The sequence below is a fragment of the Nesoenas mayeri genome, assembly GCF_963082525.1.
Source record: "Nesoenas mayeri genome assembly, chromosome: 4".
Lineage (NCBI taxonomy): Eukaryota > Metazoa > Chordata > Aves > Columbiformes > Columbidae > Nesoenas > Nesoenas mayeri.
The window spans coordinates 5,376,197-5,399,199 of NC_137540.1; the positions used below are offsets into that span (position 1 = coordinate 5,376,197).

The following is a 23,003-nucleotide window of genomic DNA, read 5'->3' on the forward strand; positions in this document are numbered from 1 at the left end:
TAGGTATGGAGTCTTATTTCCTAGTAACTCCCTAAAGACTGTTCACTCGCTTGCTCTCTACTGCTAAACCTAAAACTACTCACCCACTCCTGTGGAAGGAGCCTCTGTTTTCTTTTAATCTTGCTCCTGAAGACTGACTTTCCATTGATTCCATAATAAAAACATTACTTGCAGCATTAGTAATTATCTTTCTCCAAATACTTTACCACATCTTGTCTTTACCAATTGCCTGCGTCACTAGTCTGGGAGCCAATAGGCCCTTAACAACATTTTTTACAGCTAAAAATGCAGTTGAACAAGTACTTGCCATCTTCTCCTTCAGATCCAAATTTTCAGTTCTGAGAAAAGCAGATTGTTTTTTGGCATCCAAGGCTATGGCTTCACTATCTAAGAGGGATTTGTTCAGCTGCTGTATTTCTTCAGTTAGCTTATCAGCATCTCCCTAAAAAAGACAGATAAATACTCAAAGAAATCCCCAAATACATAGCCATAATATAAAGCACGTGTTCATGATAACATGGTTAAAATGGAAATACAGGCTCAGAAGATTTGGTAAATTTACTCTAAAAGGAACAGTAGCAGGCTTGTTTAAGAGATGGAATAAAAAGCAGCATTTCCCATAGCTTTACTTCACCGGGTTACTGCTGTATGATAATACCGTAATTAGCATTAATAAGCTTTCTAAAAAAAACTTACCTAGTATCTGTAGGGAAGTAGATTTCAATTATACTAAGGCTATACCTAAATTTAACCCACCGCCAACAAAACCACAACCACCTCTCAACCCAGCAGAAACTTTACCACTGAAAAAGATGTGTCCTTTTTTTCTGCTCCTGCTTTCTCTAATTCGTCCACACGATTCTGCAGTATCTTAATTTTGTTCTCTTTCTCTTTCAGCTGTTCCAATTTGGAGCTTATTTCTGCCTAAAAGTTGAAGAAAGAGGGTAGATTGTAGTACTCTGTTTTTTCAGGTAAAAATTTAACAACAATCTTTATACATAGTAAGCTTTACGGCTTTTAGACATATTGTCCTTACAGCTGGTAAGACAAGCCAGAGTCCAATGATGTCTAGGTCATCCTCAGCAAATACAGTATTTCAAGATAAACAAATCAAGCATGTTTCATACAATTCTTATTGCACATAAATTCATGGACAGGCTCACCTCAAGCTCCTCATTGTACACTTCAGCATTTGAAACGAGATTCTTTAAGTTGGTAATTTCATGCATTAGTTGCGTCTGTGGAGCAAATCGAAGCAAAATTGCAGAGGATGTTAGAAAAGCACCCACACCGGTAGTTTTAGTTGCCAACACCATGAAAATAAGCAAAGTCTATCTTGTGTTTTCTATTAGTGAGCAAGCCATATATACACACTCATATCTATTTAAACAGCTGCAAAGCGAGTCACTATATATTCTTTCAAATGGATAGATGAGGTGCAAAGCTCTATTTTAGCTTCCCAGTAATTAGAAAGGATTCAAGTACAATTTAATCTGCCACAACTTGAGAAGCAAAAGCAAAAACCATCAAAGCAATTAATGCAGAAATCATACAGATATGACACTTCAAATTCTAGTCGTGTTAAGCAGCTTTTTGTGACAGTGCAGATATTTGTGATTAAATCTATTCACTACCAAGAATGACACGGTGCCAAAATTGAGCTCAAGGAAACCATAAACACATTCAGTGTCAGCCTCAAAGGAGGCACAAGTAGAAGACTCAATAGAAAAGCACTTCTAAAATGGAAGAACTCTTTTTCTTTTGGTCTTTTTCAGAAAAGCTTTACAAGAAGCATTTGTCCACAAGTACTTCTGTCTAGTCACAAGTGTAGGTAAGGAGAAAATCCAATGTGTAATTTTAAGATTAGTGACAAGCTTTAAAACAAGCACTGTCCTGTGAGTATTTATATTTATCAGGAGTACAGCAAGAAAAAAACCTGCATCTGTAATCTTAAAATTAGACGATGGTTGTAGAAGATCTAGTACAATACTAGTCTCAGAAGTCATTTAATGTCATTATTCAGAAGAACAGAATTTACCTGTATATATCTGTGGTGATTTACATTGATGGATTTCAACTAATGTATTTAGTGAATTATCTGAACCTTCAGCATTGCTGTAACTAATCTGCAACATGGTTATTAACAGATCCTTACATTTTATGGACTGTCTTCAGATACATATCTGAAAACATGACCCATTCAAAAAGCAATTATTGTAATGAAAACTACTTTAGAACATTTCACCTGTTATTAGACACACAAAAGCTTTGCAGTGAAAACTAACTGAGGCTTTGTTAAGTGTTGGCTGTTAAGGAAGACAGCACAATTAGTCCAGCATACAAAAGGTCTTCTAAAACCAATCTTAAATACAAGCTAAATTATAACCTATTATGGATCCATTTTGTTTAAGATCCATAAATCTTTGTAGGAAACACAAAAGAAATGAGAGGTGATCTAGTTAAATTGTAACCTAAAACAGCAATGCAAAAGGATGTAATTTCAGCTTCAACACTAGTTTCGTGGTCAGAAGACATTAAACAGACTAGTGCATACCAGTAATGTACAGAGAAGGTATAACAAATAGAATAACCCAATCATGTCTCAATACCTCAAGTTGTTTATTTTAGATTGTTTTTGTTACTTATCCACAGTCTAGTGCTTTTATATTACAGAATCAGAGCATAAAATGTTTGGACAAACAAGATAGGTCTCCACTAATGGCACAAGTGGGTGAAGAGAACCAAAAGTCAGTATCTCCTCTATCATAATTATTCAGCAGGTAGATTTACCTTTTCTGACTTACTGGCACAAAATAAGTTTCAATTTTCCACAGACATTACTATTACACTACTACTTTTAAATATTTTATTACTGAGTTAAATAATGTAAGTGAAAACCCACATAGTTCAATGGATTACAAAAAGCCAAGGCTATCTTGGATTGTAAACCAAGACGTTTTGCACAATATGTGAAATACGGTTTAGCAACCATACTTTAACTTCCAAACAGTTTTAAAAATTATTTACACAGCAAAACAACTTTCTTCTGCACAAGTCTAGAATGAAATTCAGATCATGCATATATAAAAATATGAATGTGTATATATATATATACACCCACGCAAATATATGCTTAACCAGATTTCATTATGTGACTTTCCAAAAACTTAAGGGTGATTTTACACCCTGAGTAAATCCAGTTTATATCCTGGGATCGTTCATTCTGTTGCTGAAAGTAGCTTTAACACCATCTGTCTGTGAATCAGCATCCAAGGACACACACAGTGAACAAACTATAGAAAACAAGCAGAGAGTTCTTATCCCTTGTATTTATTTCGATGCACCTCACCTCATGATCTTTTTGTGTTTGTTTTTCCAGTGCTTCAAATTCATCCACTTCCATTTTTTCTTTCAGTTTCTCCTTCAGTTCATTTATTTCTAACTTTAGCTGCTCATTTTCCAATACCAGGTCGTTAAAGTTAGCTTGCAGGATGTTGACCTCATTTACAGCAATATCCTGAAGAGCAGCACAAGAAACTTTAGAAGTTGTTGTTGGAATGTCAGTCTTATTTCTAGAAAATACAGAACAGACTTACCTTTTCTAGCACTAGCGCTTCACAGAGTTGCACGGATTCTTCAAAATCTCTCTGAGTCTAGAAAAATAACTGCTCTTAGTTAATTGATCTACAAGATCAAGGAGGTTTAGTATTACATTAGTTGTTGCTTGTCTTGTTCAAATACCAAAGCTTGCTAGATCATCCACCACAAAACCATTATAATTATAGAACCATCCCACAACTTTAGACTTGAGGAGAAGAGACTTTCAAGGCAGTTATAATATTTCTTCAGATATATAGGAGAACATTGGTGTTCTACAGAAGTGTAAAGCTCTATGAGAAGTATGTAATGTATATGCACTGTATTAAACAACCAAAACAGATTATGATCTTACCCAATTCACTTTAGGTCCGTCAGTCCATTCTACCTCTGAAACTTGATCAGGAAGCAGACACTGGTTGTCACATTCAGAAGTCTCTAATGTAGCTGAAAAGACAGACGTATTAAAAATAGACTAGCAGTACATTTTAAACCAGACATCAAGAATTATTTTCTTACTGAAGAATTTTGTCACATTGGCAGCAATCATTCAATGGCAAAGATGTAACACGCTGAGTACCACTCCTGAACCTCATGATTTTCCCTTATGAAAGCAAAAAACACTAAAGTCCAGTCCTTACACCTTATCAGAAGTTAATTAATATTAAACCAAATCCACAATATACTTACAGACTAGGAAAAGCGTTTAAGTGTGTGAAGTAAACAACAATTCAACAGTATCCTGGAATATTTAAAGAAAAAAGCACACACACCCACTCCATACAGAAGAAAATCCCAACAATCCACACAGAAGCAAAAAAGCTGGACAGAAGGACAGGAAATAAGGCTGTAAGAAGATGAAACTCAGTAACAATACTGTCCAATTTTTCTTGTATTCGGTTCAACTTTGTCTTTCAATCCTCTAATAAGTCTTTGAATTTCTCTGTATCTCAATCCAATGTTTGAGTAATGACTTCTCTACTCCCCTTTAATATCTTGGAATTTCACATGCCCCTTTTTCCCCTCCCCTTCTTTCTGGAGGGAGAACACAGTTTGGATGGATAGTCTGTGTTAAAGAATAACTTGGGCTACTTTTACCAAAAAAAATAGGGGGTTGAGGTATGCTGCATGCAGAAGTATTTATAGACCCTGCCTTTTACCTCACTATTCCTGCCTTTGCTTTTAACACATTAAAAACTCAATATCCAGAACAGGAAAAGAAAATAAGTAATTTCCTTGTAAAGCGTGTACAGAGACTTTGTGTGTGTGTGTGTTTTTTATTTGTGCTACCAGACACATGACTTATTCCCTTTGGGAAACTAAGTAATGCTTGAAAAGCTACCCAACAGCTATTTGCTCCACATTATTTCACCTGGGATAGTAAGACTTATGCTCCTACTTTTTAAATGACATGAACATTATTTCCAGCACAAGAAATACCAGTATTGTTGTGCTAAAACCACTTCCCTTCCAGGCAGCATTCTTTGCTGGCACACAAATGTAATTTCCTGATGGGTGCAAGTAACTCTTTCAAAAGTGGGTTCACGGAACATAAGTTGAATAGTATTATGCCAAATAAATGTAGCATTTGTATTGTTAGCAAATTAATTTGCTTTTTTACTTAGATTTATTAAAAACTGATTTTTTCTAATTTTTAAGTTGCTATGCGGAGTTTCCTCATTTTTTTTCCTGAAAATACTTACAATCCTCCATTTCTGGTAGTGATGACAGAGACATTTTCTTCTTTTTTGCTTCAGTCAGCATTGTTTTTCCAAAGTCTTCAAAATAGCTCTGATTCACCTGGTTTATTTTACCAGGAGCCCATGTAACTCTTCTTCTTTTCTTGGCCTTTAAAAAACAAATTCGCAGAAAAAAATGATACAGCCAAAGCACAAAATAGAGAGCAGATGTTGCATTAATCTAGTTCTTCAACATTAACGACAACTATCTAGACAGTGCTTTGCAGTTGCTTTAAAATTAAACTACAGCACACAGTTTGAAAGCTGAAGTCTCTGCAGTCCGTTCACTACAAGGCAACATCAAATTGATACTCAAAAGTTATTTGAAAAGTTACCTCTCTAAAAATAAGAACAAATATGTGAAAATTGTTTCAATTTATTGTTGTCAATATAACTCTGTATTTAATTCTACCTTTTACTAAGTATTTCAGTGTGTTGGTTTCGAAAAAATTGAGTTAGTTTTCATCATGCAGCCAGAATATTTTCTTGGTGGCTAGTACAGTGTTTTGTCTTGGCATTTAGTATGAAAATGATGTGATAACACTGCTTTTCCCATGGGATAGAGTTAATGGTTTGTTTTCAGCAGCTAGACTGTGTTTTGGAATTGGTACGAAAAGAATGCAAGAAGTCACTGATATTTTGGCTGTTGCCAAGGAGACCAAGGACTTTTTCAGCTTCCCAGTTGTAGACGTTCATAGCAGCTGGGAAGAGGGAGAGTGGAACAGCACCTAGCCTGACATCCAGGTTGATCAATTAAATATTCCCTACCATTAACATCATGTTCTGTATAGAGCTGGAGCTGGTTTTTCTGGGTATTTAGTTCCATTTGGAGCTCCCTGTGAGTTCTGTTGGAATTTGACCTTCTGCCGTTTTGTGGATTTTTGGCCTTTTCCGTTTTTTACCTGCTGGGATTGGCTCTTCAAGGCTGGAGTGCTCTCTGTTCTGGGACTGGTTGTTCAGCACAACCAGAGTTTGTGATCAATTGCACCGAGTATCACTTATATATTATCATTTTAACTATGTTACGACTTTTTTTGTTGTCTTATTAAATTGTTCTTATCTCAACACACAAAGTTTCTCCCTTCCCTTCCGATTCTGTCCCCCATCCCACCTGGGGATGAGGGAGGGTAAGTGTGCAGCTCCCATGGTCCTAGTTGTGGGCTGGGTTTAAACCACAACATTCATAGTTAACACACAAGTTCTAGAACAGGTGCTTACTTTAGCAATCTCTTTGGAGGAAAAGGAGGCAGAAGTCACCAGCATCTCAGTTAAGTTTCGTATCCTGTCTTCCTGTACTTTTTGAAGAGAATTTTTTTCTTCCAACAGCTGGGACAATTGGTCTTTTTCCATTGCGTGAATTTGAGTCTTTGAGGACACCTTCCAAAAAAAGAATATTAATCAAACTAATATTTAAGAGCACAAACTACTACTACAGAAGATACACAATTACTAATATTTAAAAACAACTACACACATATATTCTTTAAAGTCTGGAAGATCTTTCTTTAAATCTTTGACAATGAAACTGACAATTTAGTCCACAATTTACCTGTAGACTTAGTATTTAAAGGGGTCCAAAATCCCAAAACCAATAACACCTTGGATTTTTCTAAGGATTAAAAAAAAGGGGGGACTCTTTCAAGCACAACATAGTTTAAGATGACCTTCCCATGGTGCCACAAGACTGAAGCTCTTTGAGAACTGATTCAGTTGTCAAATAACAACAAGCTACTCTAGTGCATGTGGGGTCTCAAAATCTGAAGTACTGAACATTTATTCTGCTGTAAAGCAACTGGATGACAGTAGCTAGTTTTTTGACAGCTTTATCGTAGGCTTACAATACTTTAGAGTAATTTGAAGTTCACATGGGATTTTCTAACAAACTCTACTGTCCTTAATTCACCAAAAGGTTATGTTCAGAATTGTGATTTTTTTTATAATCTATGCTCTAAACAAGACTTAAAAGATTGCTCCTCAACTCTGTAGATTTTTGGAGGAAGATGAACACACAAGACACACTGTTTAGTGAGAAGTTACTATTGTTAATTTTCTAAATGTATCTTCTACCTATACTTGATATAAGTATTGCTACTGATCTTACGCAGTTGCAAATTCTTGCAACTCAAACTGAAGATAAACATCAGTAAGAGGAAAAAATATGACTTACATTGGAATCTTTAATTGCAATATAATAAGTTATTGAATGCCAGTTAATTATTCCTTCTGATCTGTGGCAATATTAAAGTGTGCTAGAAAGCATGACCAATTTCTGTTTCTTAGATACATTAACTTACAGAAGAAGGCAATTCAGTCAGTTGATCTCATTCAGTGTCAGCTTTCACACAAATATGTTGATTATCACTTCTTCTAAACTTCATATCACTTTTTCAATTTCTATTATCTCAATAGAAATCACAGATATCACTTTAAACAGTTTACCTGCCCCTCCAGATTTAACTGGTTTGGGCTTAAAACAGAGTGTTTCCAATAGCTATCAGTACTAAGGACAGATTAATTTCAGCAAGGTTATTATTACGTACTTCCTCCAGCTGCTTTTTCAGATCCAGAATTTCCTTGCGGTATCTCTTCAGGAGGGCATCGTCATCAAGTACTTCATTGACTTTCGGAGTATTCTTCATTCTTTTGGCTGTATTGGCAAACTGGAAGAATATACTCTCATGGGCAATAGTTAGAGAACAAATGTATGAAGAGACTTATTCTGTCTCATATTTCCCAGAATTAAAGGGACAGTTTATCAGATAAAGAGCAACATATAACTAAGGACACAAATATTTACATTTGCTCATTTTTCACATATTTTAAGATTTAAAGAGTTTTCTTTGCTTTATCTCAGTACCTAAAAAGTGAAACCTACTTTTAAGCAAAGATATACCAAGTTATTTTTTATTTAACAAAAGGCCAAGAGACCACTAAAAAGGAACACAACCCTAAAGAATACTGTTCATGAATAGTTCAGTTATGCTCCTTTCCTGTAGGAACTGTCTATCATCTGTGTTAGCGAAGACTTGTAGCTCTAACTGCGTTTGGAAAAGGCAAATAAGAAAACAGAGGTTATCTACTGCCTGCAGGTTGAGAGAAGGAGCTTTGTTCCAGCTGCCAGAAAGCTCTAGTCAGACCACCTAGTACAAGATGAAAACTGGGAAAAGATGCTCCGTACCAAACAAATATTTCAAGTTCCAAATCCTCAGAGCACCTTTAGAAGATTCTAGTGACTAAAGATCCAGCAGATTACATTTTCCACCCCTCCAACATGTCTACAATGAAGTCTTGAGTCAGAATAATGTTTGAAAATAGGTGAGAAGTTTTACCTGAAGAGTACTGAGCGTTTCATCAAAAGAAACAGGAGTAACTGTACAAATAATAACTGTCTTCGCGTTTCCTCCAAGGGAGTTCTGCAGAATTCGAGTCAGCTTGCTGTCTCTGTAATTTATGAAGCTGATGAAAAAAGAGGGAAGAAAAAGAAGATGTAGTATTCCTGAATAAAAAAAACCCACAACATAGTAAATATATTTGCTAGAGGTAATAAGTTATTTGAAGTAGTTAGTTACATAAAATAGGATTATATAAAAGGAATTTTAATTTCTTAGTTTATTAGTGGCTTCTCTTAAAACACGTATACAAACACAAGTGCTTACCCAGAAGGATCATCACAGAGTTTTTTGATAACCTGACCCAGAATGAACAAGCTCCGATTTATATTGCAGCCTTCTTTCAGTCGGATACCTAGATATCACACAGTAATTATTACTTTTTTTTAATTTAAAACACCATTAAGATACATTTTCAACCTGTCAAGCTTTGCTACGTTTTGCTCAGAGGGATTATCCAAGATCTAAACCTCTGGTACCACAATGTACTATGACTCAAATCTGGAGCCAGCATACAATTATTTATAATAGCTCAAGTGTTTCAAAATAAGATAGTAATCACAAATAAACATGAATAACTGTTACATAACAAGTAGCTAGGGCCATAAGAACTAGAATTTCGTTTCCAGTTTTGATTTTGCACATTCCCATATTTATACGTGTATATAAGGCTAGTTTGGTACACCTACAAGGAATAACTAACTCAAAAGTTGTAAAAGAGTATATTAATTTGTGTTCCTCTCATATCACTTTTTTAATGATAAAGACATTTTTGTGCAGCATCACATTGTCATTGTTAACAATCAAGTTTCCTCTTGGCAAAAGAGTGAGCCATCTATTCACTCTTCAACTTTACGCATCAGCTCCTACAAGCTTCTAATTTCTTTGCTACAAGTGAATCTTTACTGATTCATCTCTATCTTATTAGTTCAGTATAGGATTGTTGCTGGACCTGCTATTCTAGAACATCTATATCACTACCTAATTGTTTGCACTTTACAGCATTCTCAGTATTTTCCTGCCCTACCAAGGGGGAGATTATTATAACCAATAAGTAATACAACAGCACATCGATCAAATAATTTCCTTTCTATCATAGTCTCCCACAAAGGTTAATGAACAGAAGTGGTCATGAGGAACACTCACCTTCAGATCCTGTTTGACTAGCTCTTTCACTGCCTGCCAGATCTACCAAGTTCTGCAAATTCAATAAATATGTCACAGGTTAGTTCTGAGCCACTTTAGTTTTGCCTGAGCAAGCAGCCCTCATTTTGATTGGTTTATATTTCAGAAGGGTAAAATCCTGTACTAACTCCACTAGGCAGCAAGATACCAAAGAGGCCAAAAAAATCTCCACCCTGTTGGTAGAGATTACTATAAAGTCAGCTGGAACAGAAAGAAAGATGGGGGTGGTATGATAAGAGTAGATCCCATAAGCCATGGGAGGAAAAAAAAGTGGGCAGTACTTGGCTCAGCTACTGCACAAGTAGTGTTTACATTCCGATCCCAGCTTTGTCACAGAAGCCAGAACAGAAAGCTCTTTCCACAACACACGATTAACTTCATGCTATTCCAAATTCTGAGTAAGAGTGCTCATGAAGATTGTAGCAAGCTCAAATGCTTTCCTATTGATTTCCCTCCTCCGGCTGATTCGTATTCTTTTCTGAGAATGAAGGGAAGGCTAAACAGAGAAAGCTTCAGAAACCAAAATGCTTCCCTAGAGATCAGCAGTGTATTCTCCTCACCACAGGATATTTCATATACTAGTAACAGAGATACTAAGTGGGGTTACTTTTGAGAAAATGAGTCTTCTGGCCATTGCAGCTGTAAGGCCACATGTTACCTTAACAACAGCTAAATCTGAGGGTAAAAGAAGCCTTAAGGTTACCCACTGTACAAATTATTTCACAGGGCTTCTCAGTGGTCAGGAACAATTGTAGGGGAAGTTGTTTCTAACAAAATGCAAGAGCACTCTCACAATAGCCCCTGAGGCTCCTGGAAAGGGCATAACACTGCAACCTAGCACAAATTATGTAGGAGCTATTCTCATGTCAGAACACCCTTTGGTGGGAAGACACCCTCTGGATGACATCCCAGGAATCTCCCTCTGTACAGATGCTCAGAAACATAATTTCTGCTTAAGAAATGCCTGATGGAAGTTAACAACAAAGCATGCTTGTAATGTCATTATAAAGTAACATTCTTCTCTCTAACAAGTGCTAACACTAAATTCTCCGCTTAAATGCCCATTTAATAACTTCCTGGAGTACAGCTTACCAGGTGGGATACCATCACTGCTCCATCACAGTTTGTATTTGCAGGGTCACTTCGTTCTCTGCTTTCAATGATCTAGAAGAAGAGGGCGCAGTAAAGTTTTTGCCACTTCAAAAATAATAAAAACCCTCCTAATAGTGAAATGATTTTTACCATTCTGAAGATAGTGTGAGAACGGCTGCTGTGTTCATTCATTTTTGTTTCTCCATAATGGCGATTTTCTGTCAACAAGCAATATTAGAATACTTATGCTTATATTCATATAAACTGGAGATAACAGACAGTAAGCACCATTTAAAACTATCTGAGAAACATCGATTTCAGAATAAAATCTCAAAGAGATACCTCATGATTCTAGATATATCCGATTCAATAATGCTCTTCTAAGATATCAGCTGACATTGGGCTAAACAACTTACTTTCTCCTTTTCTGATCCATTCCATGACTTGTTCTGGGGCAACCACCACCTCTTCAATCAGATCTTCTACATACGTATTCCTCTTCAGAACAAAAGCAGTAATAAATTTTACTGAACTCCAAAACTCACTTCAATACATTAAGTTAACATTAGCAGCAATTATGGTATTTATTCTACTTTGCTCCCTTCTTAAAAGGAAGTAAAATCAATTGAATGTCTTTTACTCTGAACACAAGAAATGGGGAAGTTTAGACTTATCAGAACTGTAGCCTAAAGGCACAAGAATCAAACAGAGATCTAGAAAGTTTCCTAAAAATAAAACTGGCAAGAAAAATACCCTTTTGGCCATTTTGAGGGAATCCAGGAGTATATATCTCAGTAAATGTTTTAAGGCCATAATCATACATCTGATAAGTCTCCCTTCTTTCCAAGTTCCAAAAGCATTGATCATGTAGGGCATTGAAATAAATAAAAAAATATTTGCTACAAAAATTAACATAAAGAAACTGAAGATGGCATTAATATATTTATTTTCCCTACTGATCTTATTGAATAGTTCTAGTCTGATGGTTCTTCTATGGTTACAGTGGAAGAAAAGTTTATCTACTTTGTAGATGATATGAAGATGGTGTTAAAGTAATTCTCTATATCTGTGGGAGGCTTCTAATACATTGAGATAGAGGCTTAAATACCACATTTGTGGAAGTTTTATTAACTAGACAGCTCCCAGGTAATCACTGACAAAGTTAAATAAAATACAGTACCCTGGAAAATTGACATTTACAAACATTTACAAAGACAAACCAGGAACAGCAAGCCCAGCTTCACTGTTGTTATTCTACCACATCAAGTGTCCTGCTAACTCTGAACATAACAATTACACAATTTGACACAGAAAAGTTTCCAACTAGATGCCTCTGAAGACCAACTCCTTTGAGTCCAAGCAGATACATTACTTACACTACACAACATCCACTTACATTAACATCCTCACGAATTCCCAGAGGCTTCTTTTTCCTGATATCACAAAGCAAATCTGTAATGGTTTCATTGTAGATTTCCATGTAAGAAACTCTTAGCAAGAATTCTCTATCCGGAATCTAACGTTCAAAGAAAAAAGAAAACAAATCAACAGACTAATCAATGAACACCTTTTAATGCAAGGATTGTGAATCCAAAGGCATGTTTGGTTATCTTTCCACAGATGTCTTTCCCCCCACTTTAGCATCCACCAATACAGAACCATTTTTCTTCTCTCCCACCTCTTTCCAGCTGCATAACGGTACATCACTTTTAGTAGGTGATAAATGAAGATAACTTCCCTACAGAAGCATGACAAGTCTTCCAACTTAAATGCCTTTTCCATATCTAATTTCTTCCTGCTTAGGCTCTTTCCTCTGTGTGCCCAGTCTCCGCTTGCTCACATTTACTGTGCTGCTTCCCTGCTAGAGACTCCCAGAGTGAGGAAAGGCTGCGCAACAGATTCCAGGGCTACTGCACCATGGAAAGTTTTCTTGGCTTTAGTTACTATTTAGTTACTATTACTACTTGAGACACTCTGCGCTTCCTCAAAGGAGCAGTGACCATTTCACATAACTGATAACTATTACATAAAATCCTGAAGGTAGAAGCAAGTGCTCTGCAGATGACATTTTGAAAAAACTTACACCTTCGCCTTACTTCCTATTAGCATTGAGCAATTACCCTATGATTCTTTTGAAAGCCTGAAATAAGTGAATTTTGTATCATATTCTTCCCTCTTAGAGAGTCTTTAATGAAGTTAATTTGAAATTAGCAGAATAAAAACCACAAAGGTTCACATTACCTTGTCTACCCAATTAATGACTAAGCATCCATTTATACTGGTAATCAAGGTTTAGTATATTTGAAAATTTAACAAACCCCCTCAGTTTTCTTCTGATTTGATTCCAACTAATAGCGTCATCTTCTTTTAAAACCACTCACCTTTGCAAGACCAGCAAAGCAACTGCAACATATGGTCCAAAATAAATTAATTTCCTTCATAAGTTCCTTGATACTAAAATTGTTTTTTTCTCCAACAATCACAAATATTTCTTGCTCTTTCAGTCACCTCAATTTAATGGAATTGCTTACCTCGCAAATAAGTTTGAAAACATGTTGAATTGCCTTAGGAATAATGCCCGGAGAATATTCATTTCCCATCATTGTGTATGTCTTCCCAGAAGCAGTCTGTCCATATGCAAAGATTGTGCCTAGAAAGATGGTTAAATTTTACTAATTACTTAGGGAAATACGTTACAAACAGGATTTAAACACTGTTTTAAAACTTACCATTATAGCCTTGCACAGCTGACTGTATAATTGGAACAGCTACACTTTCATACAACTGCTGAGTGTTGTCACTGGAGTGAAATATACGATCTTAAAGAAAAATTAAAATAAAGCACGTAAATCCATCATATTACAAGACAAAAAACATGCTGTCATCTTACTATTGCTGACTTCAAATACAATAAATGGACATTAGATTGGTTGTAGTATAGTTCAAACATAAAATGTAATTGTGATTCTGCTAAGCCAGGCTTTTTTATTCGAAATAGTATTAGGCCCAGAACCAAGAAAGATACAATGAGCAGACAAGTAAAAATAAAACCTAAGAAGGATGGACACAGTTAAATAGGCATCCCATTTAGTCCTAAACCCAGTTATGGCTAGTTATCTAGGAGGGTTTTAAGCCTGACAGGACAGGGTACTTGTTGAACTCCCAGGCTGAATGGAGCATGCTTTTATTGCAACTGTAATTTGGGAAAACCATTGTAGAGGCTACATTCGTAATAACAAGTAGAGTGGATCAGTAGGAAGAGACTCAAAGTGAGGCAGTTAGTTATGAGGGTCTGACGTCCACATCGGGCACTTCTCAGTCTTCAGTTCCCCCTTCTAATGCTCTGGACTATCTCAGGTCTAGTTCATTTATAACTGGAATTCATATGAAAATAATCCAGCTCCTGTGTTCCAAAACCACTCTCCAGCATGAACCAGCATAGAGAAAGCAACGTCCTCCAGGAAGCTGCCTTAAAGCACGTCCAGTGACTAAAACTGAAACCCTATGCGCCTCAATCACACTCCTTTACACTTACTGAGCTGGGAAAAAAGTCCAGGGACATGGCAAAAAGGCAAAGCCATTGATGTTAGCAGTGTTCAAGAAGTACAGTAATGGAGGTTCATGGAAGTATCACAATAAAATCATCACTTTCATAGTCTTACCATAACTGAATACTTTTGTGCCATTGACTTCGGAAATGGTATTATTTTCGCTTTTCCAGTGGAACGCCACTTTATCGCCCAGGGCATTTTCTCTGCAAGAAGAGACGCTCTAAGTTTATAAGGTGCGGACCTCGCGCTGAGCCCGCGGGCACCTCTCTCTCCCCCAAGCCCCGCCAGACCCGGCTCTCTCCTTCCTCCCGGGGGCTGATGCCGCCGCCTCCCTCGCTTCCAAGGGCGGTAGCGGCGCTCCCGGGGGCCCAACAACACCCAGGGAAGCCAAGGGAGCCCACGGCCGAGCCCGCGGCCACCCCCGCGGCGGCGGAGCCTCACCGGGCGATGAGCGGCCGCACACGCACACAGACCGTCACAGCCCCCTCGTCCGCCATCCCGCGGCCGCTGGGCACGAAGCCACCGCCTGTTCCTTTTTCGCCCGCACACAGATGAGTGACCCCCAGTCCCAACCGCCACCACAGTTTGAACTTCTCCCCAGACTGCCTCCTATTGGCCCGCGCAGGGTAGACGCCCCGGCGGAGCGTACCACTAGTCAAAAGCTGGCGGGGGTGCAGGGAAGGCGTGGCGAGAGAGGGATGGCTGAGCAGCCCCAGAGCTCTCTCGCGAAACACCCCCGTCTGTCGAGAGGCCGGCGATGGTGCGGGCCAGGGCTGCGCCCTCAGAGTGGCGGGCGGCAGCGGCCCCTCGCGGGAGCGCGGCGAGCGGCAGCAGCGGGACGGCGCCCTCCACCCGACACGGGGTGAAGCGATCTGCTGATTTAAACGGTACGCTGCCACACGGAAAAGTGGCCGTGTTACGGGATTGAGTTTGGGTTTTCTTAGGTAAAACTTACATAGGTATTGAAGTGCAGGCTGCCCGCAAGTGTGCCGTGCGGGGGGCGCGGAGGGAGGGGAAGGCGGCTGTGAAGAGCCCACAGAAATAAAAAAAGAAGACATACTCGACTTGCATTTCTTTAAAGACCAACTCATTAAGGACTAATTTATGAAAATACTATTGATGTTTGAAATTTTAAAATAAAAATATGTTTTCCCCCGTATTTTAATCATCGTCCTCTTCTTCATCATCCTCAGCAGCTTCTTCCTCCTCCTCCTCTTCCTCGCTTTCGGCCAAGGCCTTTTCCTGCGCAGCCTTGAAAGCCTGTTCCTCCTCCACAGTGGGGTCTGTTGTCTCGGTGATTTCGGGCCCGCTGGGGTATTCTGTCTGCACCGGCGCAGGCAGCGCGGGACTGTGGTTCTCCGGGCTGTATTTGTGGCCCCAGCCGAAGTAGATGTTATCAAAATTCCTGAGAAAGAAAAGATGACACACTCTCCCCTCACCAAACATCAGTGGAGATGGCATCATGCCTCCTTTCTCTGCCATATAAAAGGTCACTGTGGTGCAGATATCCTATAACAGAAGTATTTAAAATATGGCACCTGTTTTTAAATGCTGTAACTGTTTATTAATACATCTTCTACTTAAAAATCTCCTAATGCTAAAATGAATATGTCTCTGCACTATATTGCCATAGAAGTCCAACTTCACATTGGTAACATTGGTCCATTTTGGTTCACCACTCCAGTGCCCATTTAAAAGCACATAGAATGACTGTACTGGAAACAAATGAACATTAGAACCACAGAATGTAGCTATTTTTGTAAAAAATACCACAGACTCAAGAATATAGGTTTTAAATCAAGGACTGTACTCAACTATTAACTGGACATTTACATCCATTAGCTTTATACTGGCCTTTCCAATGGTTATTCATTTTCAGTCTTAAACACCTATTTACTGTTGCTATGCACACTGCAGTGCCCTTCTCCATCAGTCTCTGGAATAGTTAGAATTCAGTCTATGAATTAATCATAAAGCAACTTTGCCTTCATTAGACAGGTATCTGTGTTAGCATAGGTGTTCTGTGTTGTAACCATGTCAACTAGATACTCACCTGCCAGATGCAAAGGCGTATGCTCCGGGCCATCGGTTAGACTGCAGGATTGCAGCAGCGTGGTGTGGGATCAGGTTTGTAGAAGGCTGAGCTGTCCAAGCAGGGATGTTTTGAATTCCTGGAGGCAGCCAAACACATACAATCTATGAACAAATTGATTTATGAGCCTCTACAAAATATTTAAGACCGAGCTACGAGACTTTCACAGAATTAAAGCAATGTTAGAAGAGCCAGAAGTCAGAACCAATAAATGTAGGTGCTGTATTCGAACAGGTGGTTTGAATGGATGGGTAGGTAGCACAGGAATGCTAATAGAGCCATGTACAGAGAAGATCAAGCTCCTGAAATTCAGTTATACTCACCACTGTTTCTTTTGTCAAGGACTGTTTATCACTTATGGATAAATTACATAGTTATATTTGACCTTGGGCAAAGAATGGAGAGCATGAAAATAATTTACTGTTGATGTAAGCTAATATTCAGGTTCACATATTCCCATGATTTGCTGCAGTAATATGCTACAGAATCAAAGTTCTTATTTATTTATGCATTTGTGTAAGTAAATATATTTATTTATTTACATGTGCACACACTTTTTTTTTGTCTAAAAAGATGATGGAAAAATAGCTGAATGTATTTCATTTAGTGAGCTGTCTTGAACTTGTAGTAGCCTGACAAGTCTGAGGTATCTTTTCCCTTTATTCTGAACAAGATTGTTAACTAGTAAACCCAGTTATTTAAGTTTTAATGTCAATATCATCAACCATTTTATTTTTGATCAATTTTGTAAAAGAATCTGCTTACCCACAGAGGCAAACTCTATTGGTCCATAAAGCGTCTGAGTCCTATATCTTAAACCATTTGCTACCTAAATGCCAACATTCCTAGTGGCTCTCTATCGAAAACTTCTCATTTCATGAAGAATACCTTCATCTTCAGACAGTGGAGTGAGAAGAGGAGGTCCTACTTCTTGCTGTAGTTCCTCTGGCTCCTCTGCTTTCTCCTCATCTTCATCTTCCTCATCTTCTTCTTCCTCTGATTTTTGAATAGGATTAAGCCAAACACAGCGACCCTATAATTGACATGGAAAAATAATAAATACATGTAACAATCACTGAAACAATGCAAACCAGTTAAAAGAATTGGCTCAGGCACACACACAGTTATGGCTGGGGGAGAAAAGAAATGTATACACTCTGCCCCATCCTTTTAAAGTCTGCCTTATTATTTAGCTGTCAGTCAGAGGAACATAACAAAATGTTTCTGAGATTCTAATGCATAGCAATTTTATTTTTACAACTATTGTTTTTCTGGTCATAATTTAAAATTCTTGTTTCCTATCATTTGCTGTTATTTTACACTAGCATTCTTGAATTAGTAGACTGGCCAGCAAGTGATCTAGCAATGATTATCAAATTAGTAATACCTCTTTCCAGTTCTAACTTGAGATCACAAATATTTTATGCTACAATTTTATTTACAATATTTTGGTTTTAAGCTTTTCATTTGCATGTTACATGGAAGAAAGTAAGCAAAAACCACTAAACCAGAAGAAAACATCAAATAAGTTCCATTTAGCATACAATCATAAGCTATCTATATTTTAGCATTCTACCTAGGAAAAGAGAATTTAAAACATTTTTGTTAAGTAAGGACTTCAAAAGAGAAAACCTAGTGTAAAAGATTACCAGAAACTGTTGTTATCCATCAAAGCCTAACTCCATACTGTTATCTAAAGTTCTTGAGAACACACCACTGAAAAAAGTACTAAACCTCAAAGGTTCCTAAATATATATATGTATATATATACACACATATATGCTATATGTAAATATGTGCAACATATATATTATATACTACATCAAATATATTTTCTGTAGAAAAATATTACAGTACAATACTATTTCTGGTGAATAGTTCACATGTGCAGGTGAGGGGTGTCATTTACGTTCTGAAACCCACTGAGTACTATGGTGTGAACGGGAGCTGAGGTCCATGTGAGCTGTACCCCAGAACATACCTGCATGAGAATGCTCTGGACATGGTGTACCCACGAGGAGAGAGAATACACCATTTCAGCCACAGGAAGAGGCTGGAAATCGGGGTTTTCTTCATATGCATCTCTTCCTCCCTCCTCGTCTTCATCTCCTTCTTCCTCTGCAAACTGGTAAAATCCAATGGGAGAGATCTGGGTTCCGGCTGAGATCCGAGCTATCTGTGCACGCAGGTAATTGGCCTCATTTCCAGGGAAAGGAGGAAAGCTCACAACAGGAGCATCCAGCCTACCGGTGAAGAACTTCTTGATTTTTCTGGCACAGACAATCTGGGCTGGTGTCACTGGAGGCAACTTCACCCAGGGTTTGCCTGGCTCATTACAGACAAAGTAGATAAATTTATTAGCCCCAGTCCCATTTTCTTCTTTTGGGATGACAGGTGGGGGCTTATAGGTAGACTTTGGTGGCTCATCTTTTTCTTTCTCCTCATCTTCATCTTCATCTTCTTCTTCAAGCTCACCCATCCCTTTCTCTCCTTCCTCAGTACCTTCCTCCTCTTCTGCTTCCTCCTCCTCTTCCCCATCACGGTACTGTACTTCAGCTATAATATAGTTCATCTCCAAACCCAAAATTTTGCCCCAAAAGCGACAGGTCTGGATTGGGTGAACAGTAATAAGATTTTTAAGGGCGAGGAATATGTGATAGGATTCATCTTTGCTCAAGCCAATTCCAGCCTGTTCAAAATAAAAGGCTGTTTCCATCACATTAGGTAGAGGGGTCTCTCCCTGGGGAAGAAGATCTGGAGTTAGAACTGAGGAATAGGATAATGATCTATTTGAAAAATTCAATGTTTTATCTACTGAATGTTACACTTCACTTTCCTGTAGTGCCACTCATTCTCTCAAAGTGTTTTGCAGTTATTAATTCCCTACATCTTCCACTATAATTTAGAAAAATTAAAAAATGCCATTTGAAGGGTAAAGAAGAGAACACAGATGAACTGCAGCTTTTAGAACAAAGGATTTCAAAATTCAAACTCCTAATTACTTCAAAATAAGAAAAGTCAGAATTCTTGCACAGGATTCACAAAGGACTTCAGTGCTAGGGCACATCAGCTTTGTAACAGACCATGGTGAAACCAGTGACAGTGTGTTTCCTTGAGTTTGTGGAAGATGAATTTGGGGAAGATATAATACATATTTTATATATTTAGATAGCAGACAACAAATATTTCTCTGGAGTGAATGTTGTTCTTTTGAACACCTTGGCATAAGGCTTCCTGCCTTTTTTAAAAAGACTGGCCCCTGCTCTTACTGAAGTCCATAATAAGACTCCGGCTGGCTTCTGTGGAAGCAGAACTAGGCCAATAATTAAGATTTCATGAGGTATTTCCATTCACTTGATCACCCTTCTCTCATTTCATGGGAGCTGGTGGTTATATCATACAAAGGTATTAGAAGTTGTACACAGCAGGGTAGGGAATTTGGAAGAAATAGTGCTAGTTTTATATGGAATTTCTTTTGCCCTTCCAAATTTCTTATATCAAAACAAGATAGATGGGAGTATGAAAAATTCAAAATTCCTTTCTGAAATATCCTACCTTGTTCTATTTATATAATTGTATACTGTTACTGTAAAATAAGCAATAGGCTATGGAAAAGATGAAACAGTATCTCTTCTATTGTTAGTATTTGTATTCTGCAAAGGAAATTAATTTGAATGTATACTGGTAACTTCATATATAAATCAAAATCTTGTTGATTGGTTTCCCTTGGTTATTTTAAGAATTCTCTTAATTTTTCACTGTGTAAAAATGCTTCCACATATAAGCAACTCAATACTGAAAAAGCCCCTGTTGTAAGAAGTGTCGTTTCAATTTTAGTACTTCTTCATTATAACCAGTTGCAGAAGGACAGACTGGAACCACAGCTGGAGCCAGGAGGATCACAAAATTCTCCATTCTCTGTTTTACAGTAGCAGCTGTGCACAATATTCTCAAACTATGTCCAGAAGTATTGTCACTTTAGGTAAAGAAATATCGCTTTTAGATAAAGCAAATAAATTTGGATGCAATATTCCATGCTGAACTGACATATGGGAGATATTGTAAAGTTTTCTTTCTGTTTGTCATGTCTAGAACATCTATGATTTTAAAGGCTTAGGATTTTAAACTTACTATAGGAAAGAATTCTAATTAATCAAATAGGTTTTCTTCTTCACCACTAGACATGTGACCAACCCAGGTATGAAGAGGGTACACGGTACTGTGGCTACAATTACTTTCATGATTGTGAGAGGCAATAATACAAAGCGGACCACAAGTTCCTCCCTTTCTCCTTTTCCTTGCCACCATTCTTCCACCCATTCCTTGGTATATATGAAGTCTATTTTTCTCTGATAATATAACTTACTATGTCTTCTTCAAATTCTTCAGCTCCTTCTCCATTTGCCCTGAGGAACAAAGCTTTACGCTTTTCTGCAGCTTCAAATGTTGGAAGAATCTCATGTTCATCTCGTAGAGTGTCCATTTTTTTCTGAAACTGAGCCCATTTCACATCCTTGCTGATATTCTCAATTATGTCTACTGCATTTGTGGGCCGTTCATCCAGGATCTTTGTTAACATATTAGCAAGATGATCATATCTGTCATATAAATGTAAATATTATTAGCCTACTAGACAAAAGTCTTACAATATTATGTTTTTAATATCAAAAGTAGAAGCTAATCACCTTGAAAATCATTGGAATAGTTACATGAAAGGTGATCATGGAGCATTATGGGCAATTAGAATTGACACTGGCCTGATTATAACGTACTTAGGAGTAGTCTCATCTTCAACTTTTGGTGCTTCACCTGCCTCAGGAGCTGAAGCTGAATTTAAACTTGCTCTTAATCAAATTAATTTCCCTTTGAACTCCATAAATTCCATTAGGAATTTTGATTCTGAAAGATGATGGACACACACAAGTGTCACATAGCAATGAACTATTGTATTTACAACATATTTTCCCATTCCATACATACCTCCCTGGTATCCCTCCCTTTCTTAACATATCCCTTTGCCTTTTTACCAGCACTGCTTTTCTCTTCACTCATTACCCCTTTCAATTGTGGCCCTTTTTCAGACTTACAAGTTCAGGCCAGATACTGTGCTGCTCTCCAGTAAATAGGCTTTTGCATTTTCAATTGCCAGCTTTTGAGAATTGAGATCGGGCATCTGATCATCGTACGGACTGTATCCTGGCTGATAGAGACCATAACCTGGCTCATGTGGCTGGTAGGGGCCATGCCCACGTTCATAGGCTTCATAGGGATCTTGTGTTTGGTAAGAGTCTAATCCTGGTGCGTGCGACTGATCCATGCTTTGCTGTCCTCTGCCTGATAAGAGTCTTGTCCCAGTGCGTATGTTTATTTCTGACACCTGCAGGTTGCAAGAGGCTTGTTCTGCTGCCCGTGTGTGACAGAGGTGTTGAATTTGGGTCTGTGATTGATACGGCGCACGGGTCTGATCGACACTTCTCTTCGGTCTTGTTCTTGGAAGGGGTCTTGGTCCGGCGCAGGTGGCTGATAGACGCTCTTCCCCAGGCCTGTGCCTGGCCAGCCCCTTGCCTCACCCCCTGCTATTCACAAAGGCTCGTCCCGGTTCCGACAGCTGCGGCCGAGCAGGGTCTCTTCAGGCTCCGAGCCCTCAAAGGCGGCTCCCCGCTGAGGCGGGCGGGCAGCGTACGGCCGTGTCCGGGCCGGCAGTGCTCCCGGAGGCCCCGCTCCTGCCCTTCCTGTGGGTGAGACAGCGTGGGGTGCGGATCCGTGGGGCGCGGGCCAGGCCGGGGACACCGAGCCTCCTCTCAACGGCCGCCGGCGTCGCTCGTCGCGCAGCAACGGCCGCGGGGCGGAGCGTCGCCGCGGTGAACCCGCCGCCGTTGCTCGGGACGCCCGGCGGACGGTGCCGGAAGGGGCGGGTGCGCGGCGGGTTTTCCGTGGGGACTCGGCGCTACGGTCATTTTCTCCCCGTGTCTGCGAAGGGGCCGCCGCTTATTCCGGCAGCCGCGGCTCTAGGGGCAGCGCGGGGCGGTTGCAGCTGTTAGCGGAGCCGCGCGCGCCAGGGCCGGCGGTTGAAACCGTTGGAAGCGCCGCGCGCACGGGGCGGCCGTTAGCGCTGCCGCTCGCGCTGCCGCTCCCGCTCCGCCGGGCTGTCTCCCGCTGCTGCCCGGCGGGTGTGCGCTTGTCCCGGGCTGCTGCTCCGGGCTGGCTCCCGCTGCTACCCGGCGGGTGTGGGGTTTGTCCCGGGCTGCTGCTCCGGGGTGTCCCGCTCGCGTCTCCGCCCGCTGAGGAGCAGCAGCCGGCTGGGAGAACGACCTGGTGTGTGAGGGGAGCGCCGGCCCTGTCAGCCGTCTCCTCAGCG

The 23,003-nt window shown here is 39.3% G+C and overlaps 2 protein-coding genes across 2 annotated transcripts in view; both read right to left on the minus strand.

Annotated features, from left to right (window-relative positions):
- The window catches only part of CENPE (centromere protein E), a gene marked incomplete at both ends in the record, with an annotated part of 34,232 nt that extends 19,182 nt beyond the window's left edge, over positions 1 to 15,050 (minus strand). Inside the window, 20 exons of the mRNA XM_080343332.1 lie at positions 308 to 442; positions 802 to 924; positions 1,164 to 1,238; positions 3,350 to 3,517; positions 3,597 to 3,653; positions 3,953 to 4,044; positions 5,301 to 5,445; positions 6,555 to 6,713; positions 7,877 to 7,996; positions 8,666 to 8,792; positions 8,993 to 9,080; positions 9,872 to 9,923; positions 11,003 to 11,074; positions 11,153 to 11,220; positions 11,419 to 11,500; positions 12,399 to 12,518; positions 13,534 to 13,652; positions 13,732 to 13,821; positions 14,665 to 14,756; positions 14,995 to 15,050. Coding sequence (XP_080199458.1) covers positions 308 to 442; positions 802 to 924; positions 1,164 to 1,238; positions 3,350 to 3,517; positions 3,597 to 3,653; positions 3,953 to 4,044; positions 5,301 to 5,445; positions 6,555 to 6,713; positions 7,877 to 7,996; positions 8,666 to 8,792; positions 8,993 to 9,080; positions 9,872 to 9,923; positions 11,003 to 11,074; positions 11,153 to 11,220; positions 11,419 to 11,500; positions 12,399 to 12,518; positions 13,534 to 13,652; positions 13,732 to 13,821; positions 14,665 to 14,756; positions 14,995 to 15,050 — 2,040 coding nt within the window. The remainder of the gene's footprint in view (positions 1 to 307; positions 443 to 801; positions 925 to 1,163; positions 1,239 to 3,349; positions 3,518 to 3,596; positions 3,654 to 3,952; positions 4,045 to 5,300; positions 5,446 to 6,554; positions 6,714 to 7,876; positions 7,997 to 8,665; positions 8,793 to 8,992; positions 9,081 to 9,871; positions 9,924 to 11,002; positions 11,075 to 11,152; positions 11,221 to 11,418; positions 11,501 to 12,398; positions 12,519 to 13,533; positions 13,653 to 13,731; positions 13,822 to 14,664; positions 14,757 to 14,994) is intronic.
- A 664-nt stretch (positions 15,051 to 15,714) lies between these two features.
- Positions 15,715 to 22,602, minus strand: LOC308039730 (radial spoke head protein 6 homolog A-like; the record flags this gene model as incomplete). The annotated part of the gene is given in 9 exon segments (XM_080343333.1): positions 15,715 to 15,958; positions 16,607 to 16,724; positions 17,534 to 17,678; positions 18,627 to 19,385; positions 21,012 to 21,243; positions 21,733 to 22,117; positions 22,120 to 22,194; positions 22,197 to 22,218; positions 22,513 to 22,602. Coding segments are annotated over 9 exon segments (2,070 nt in total).
- Between the last annotated feature and the right edge of the window lie 401 nt (positions 22,603 to 23,003).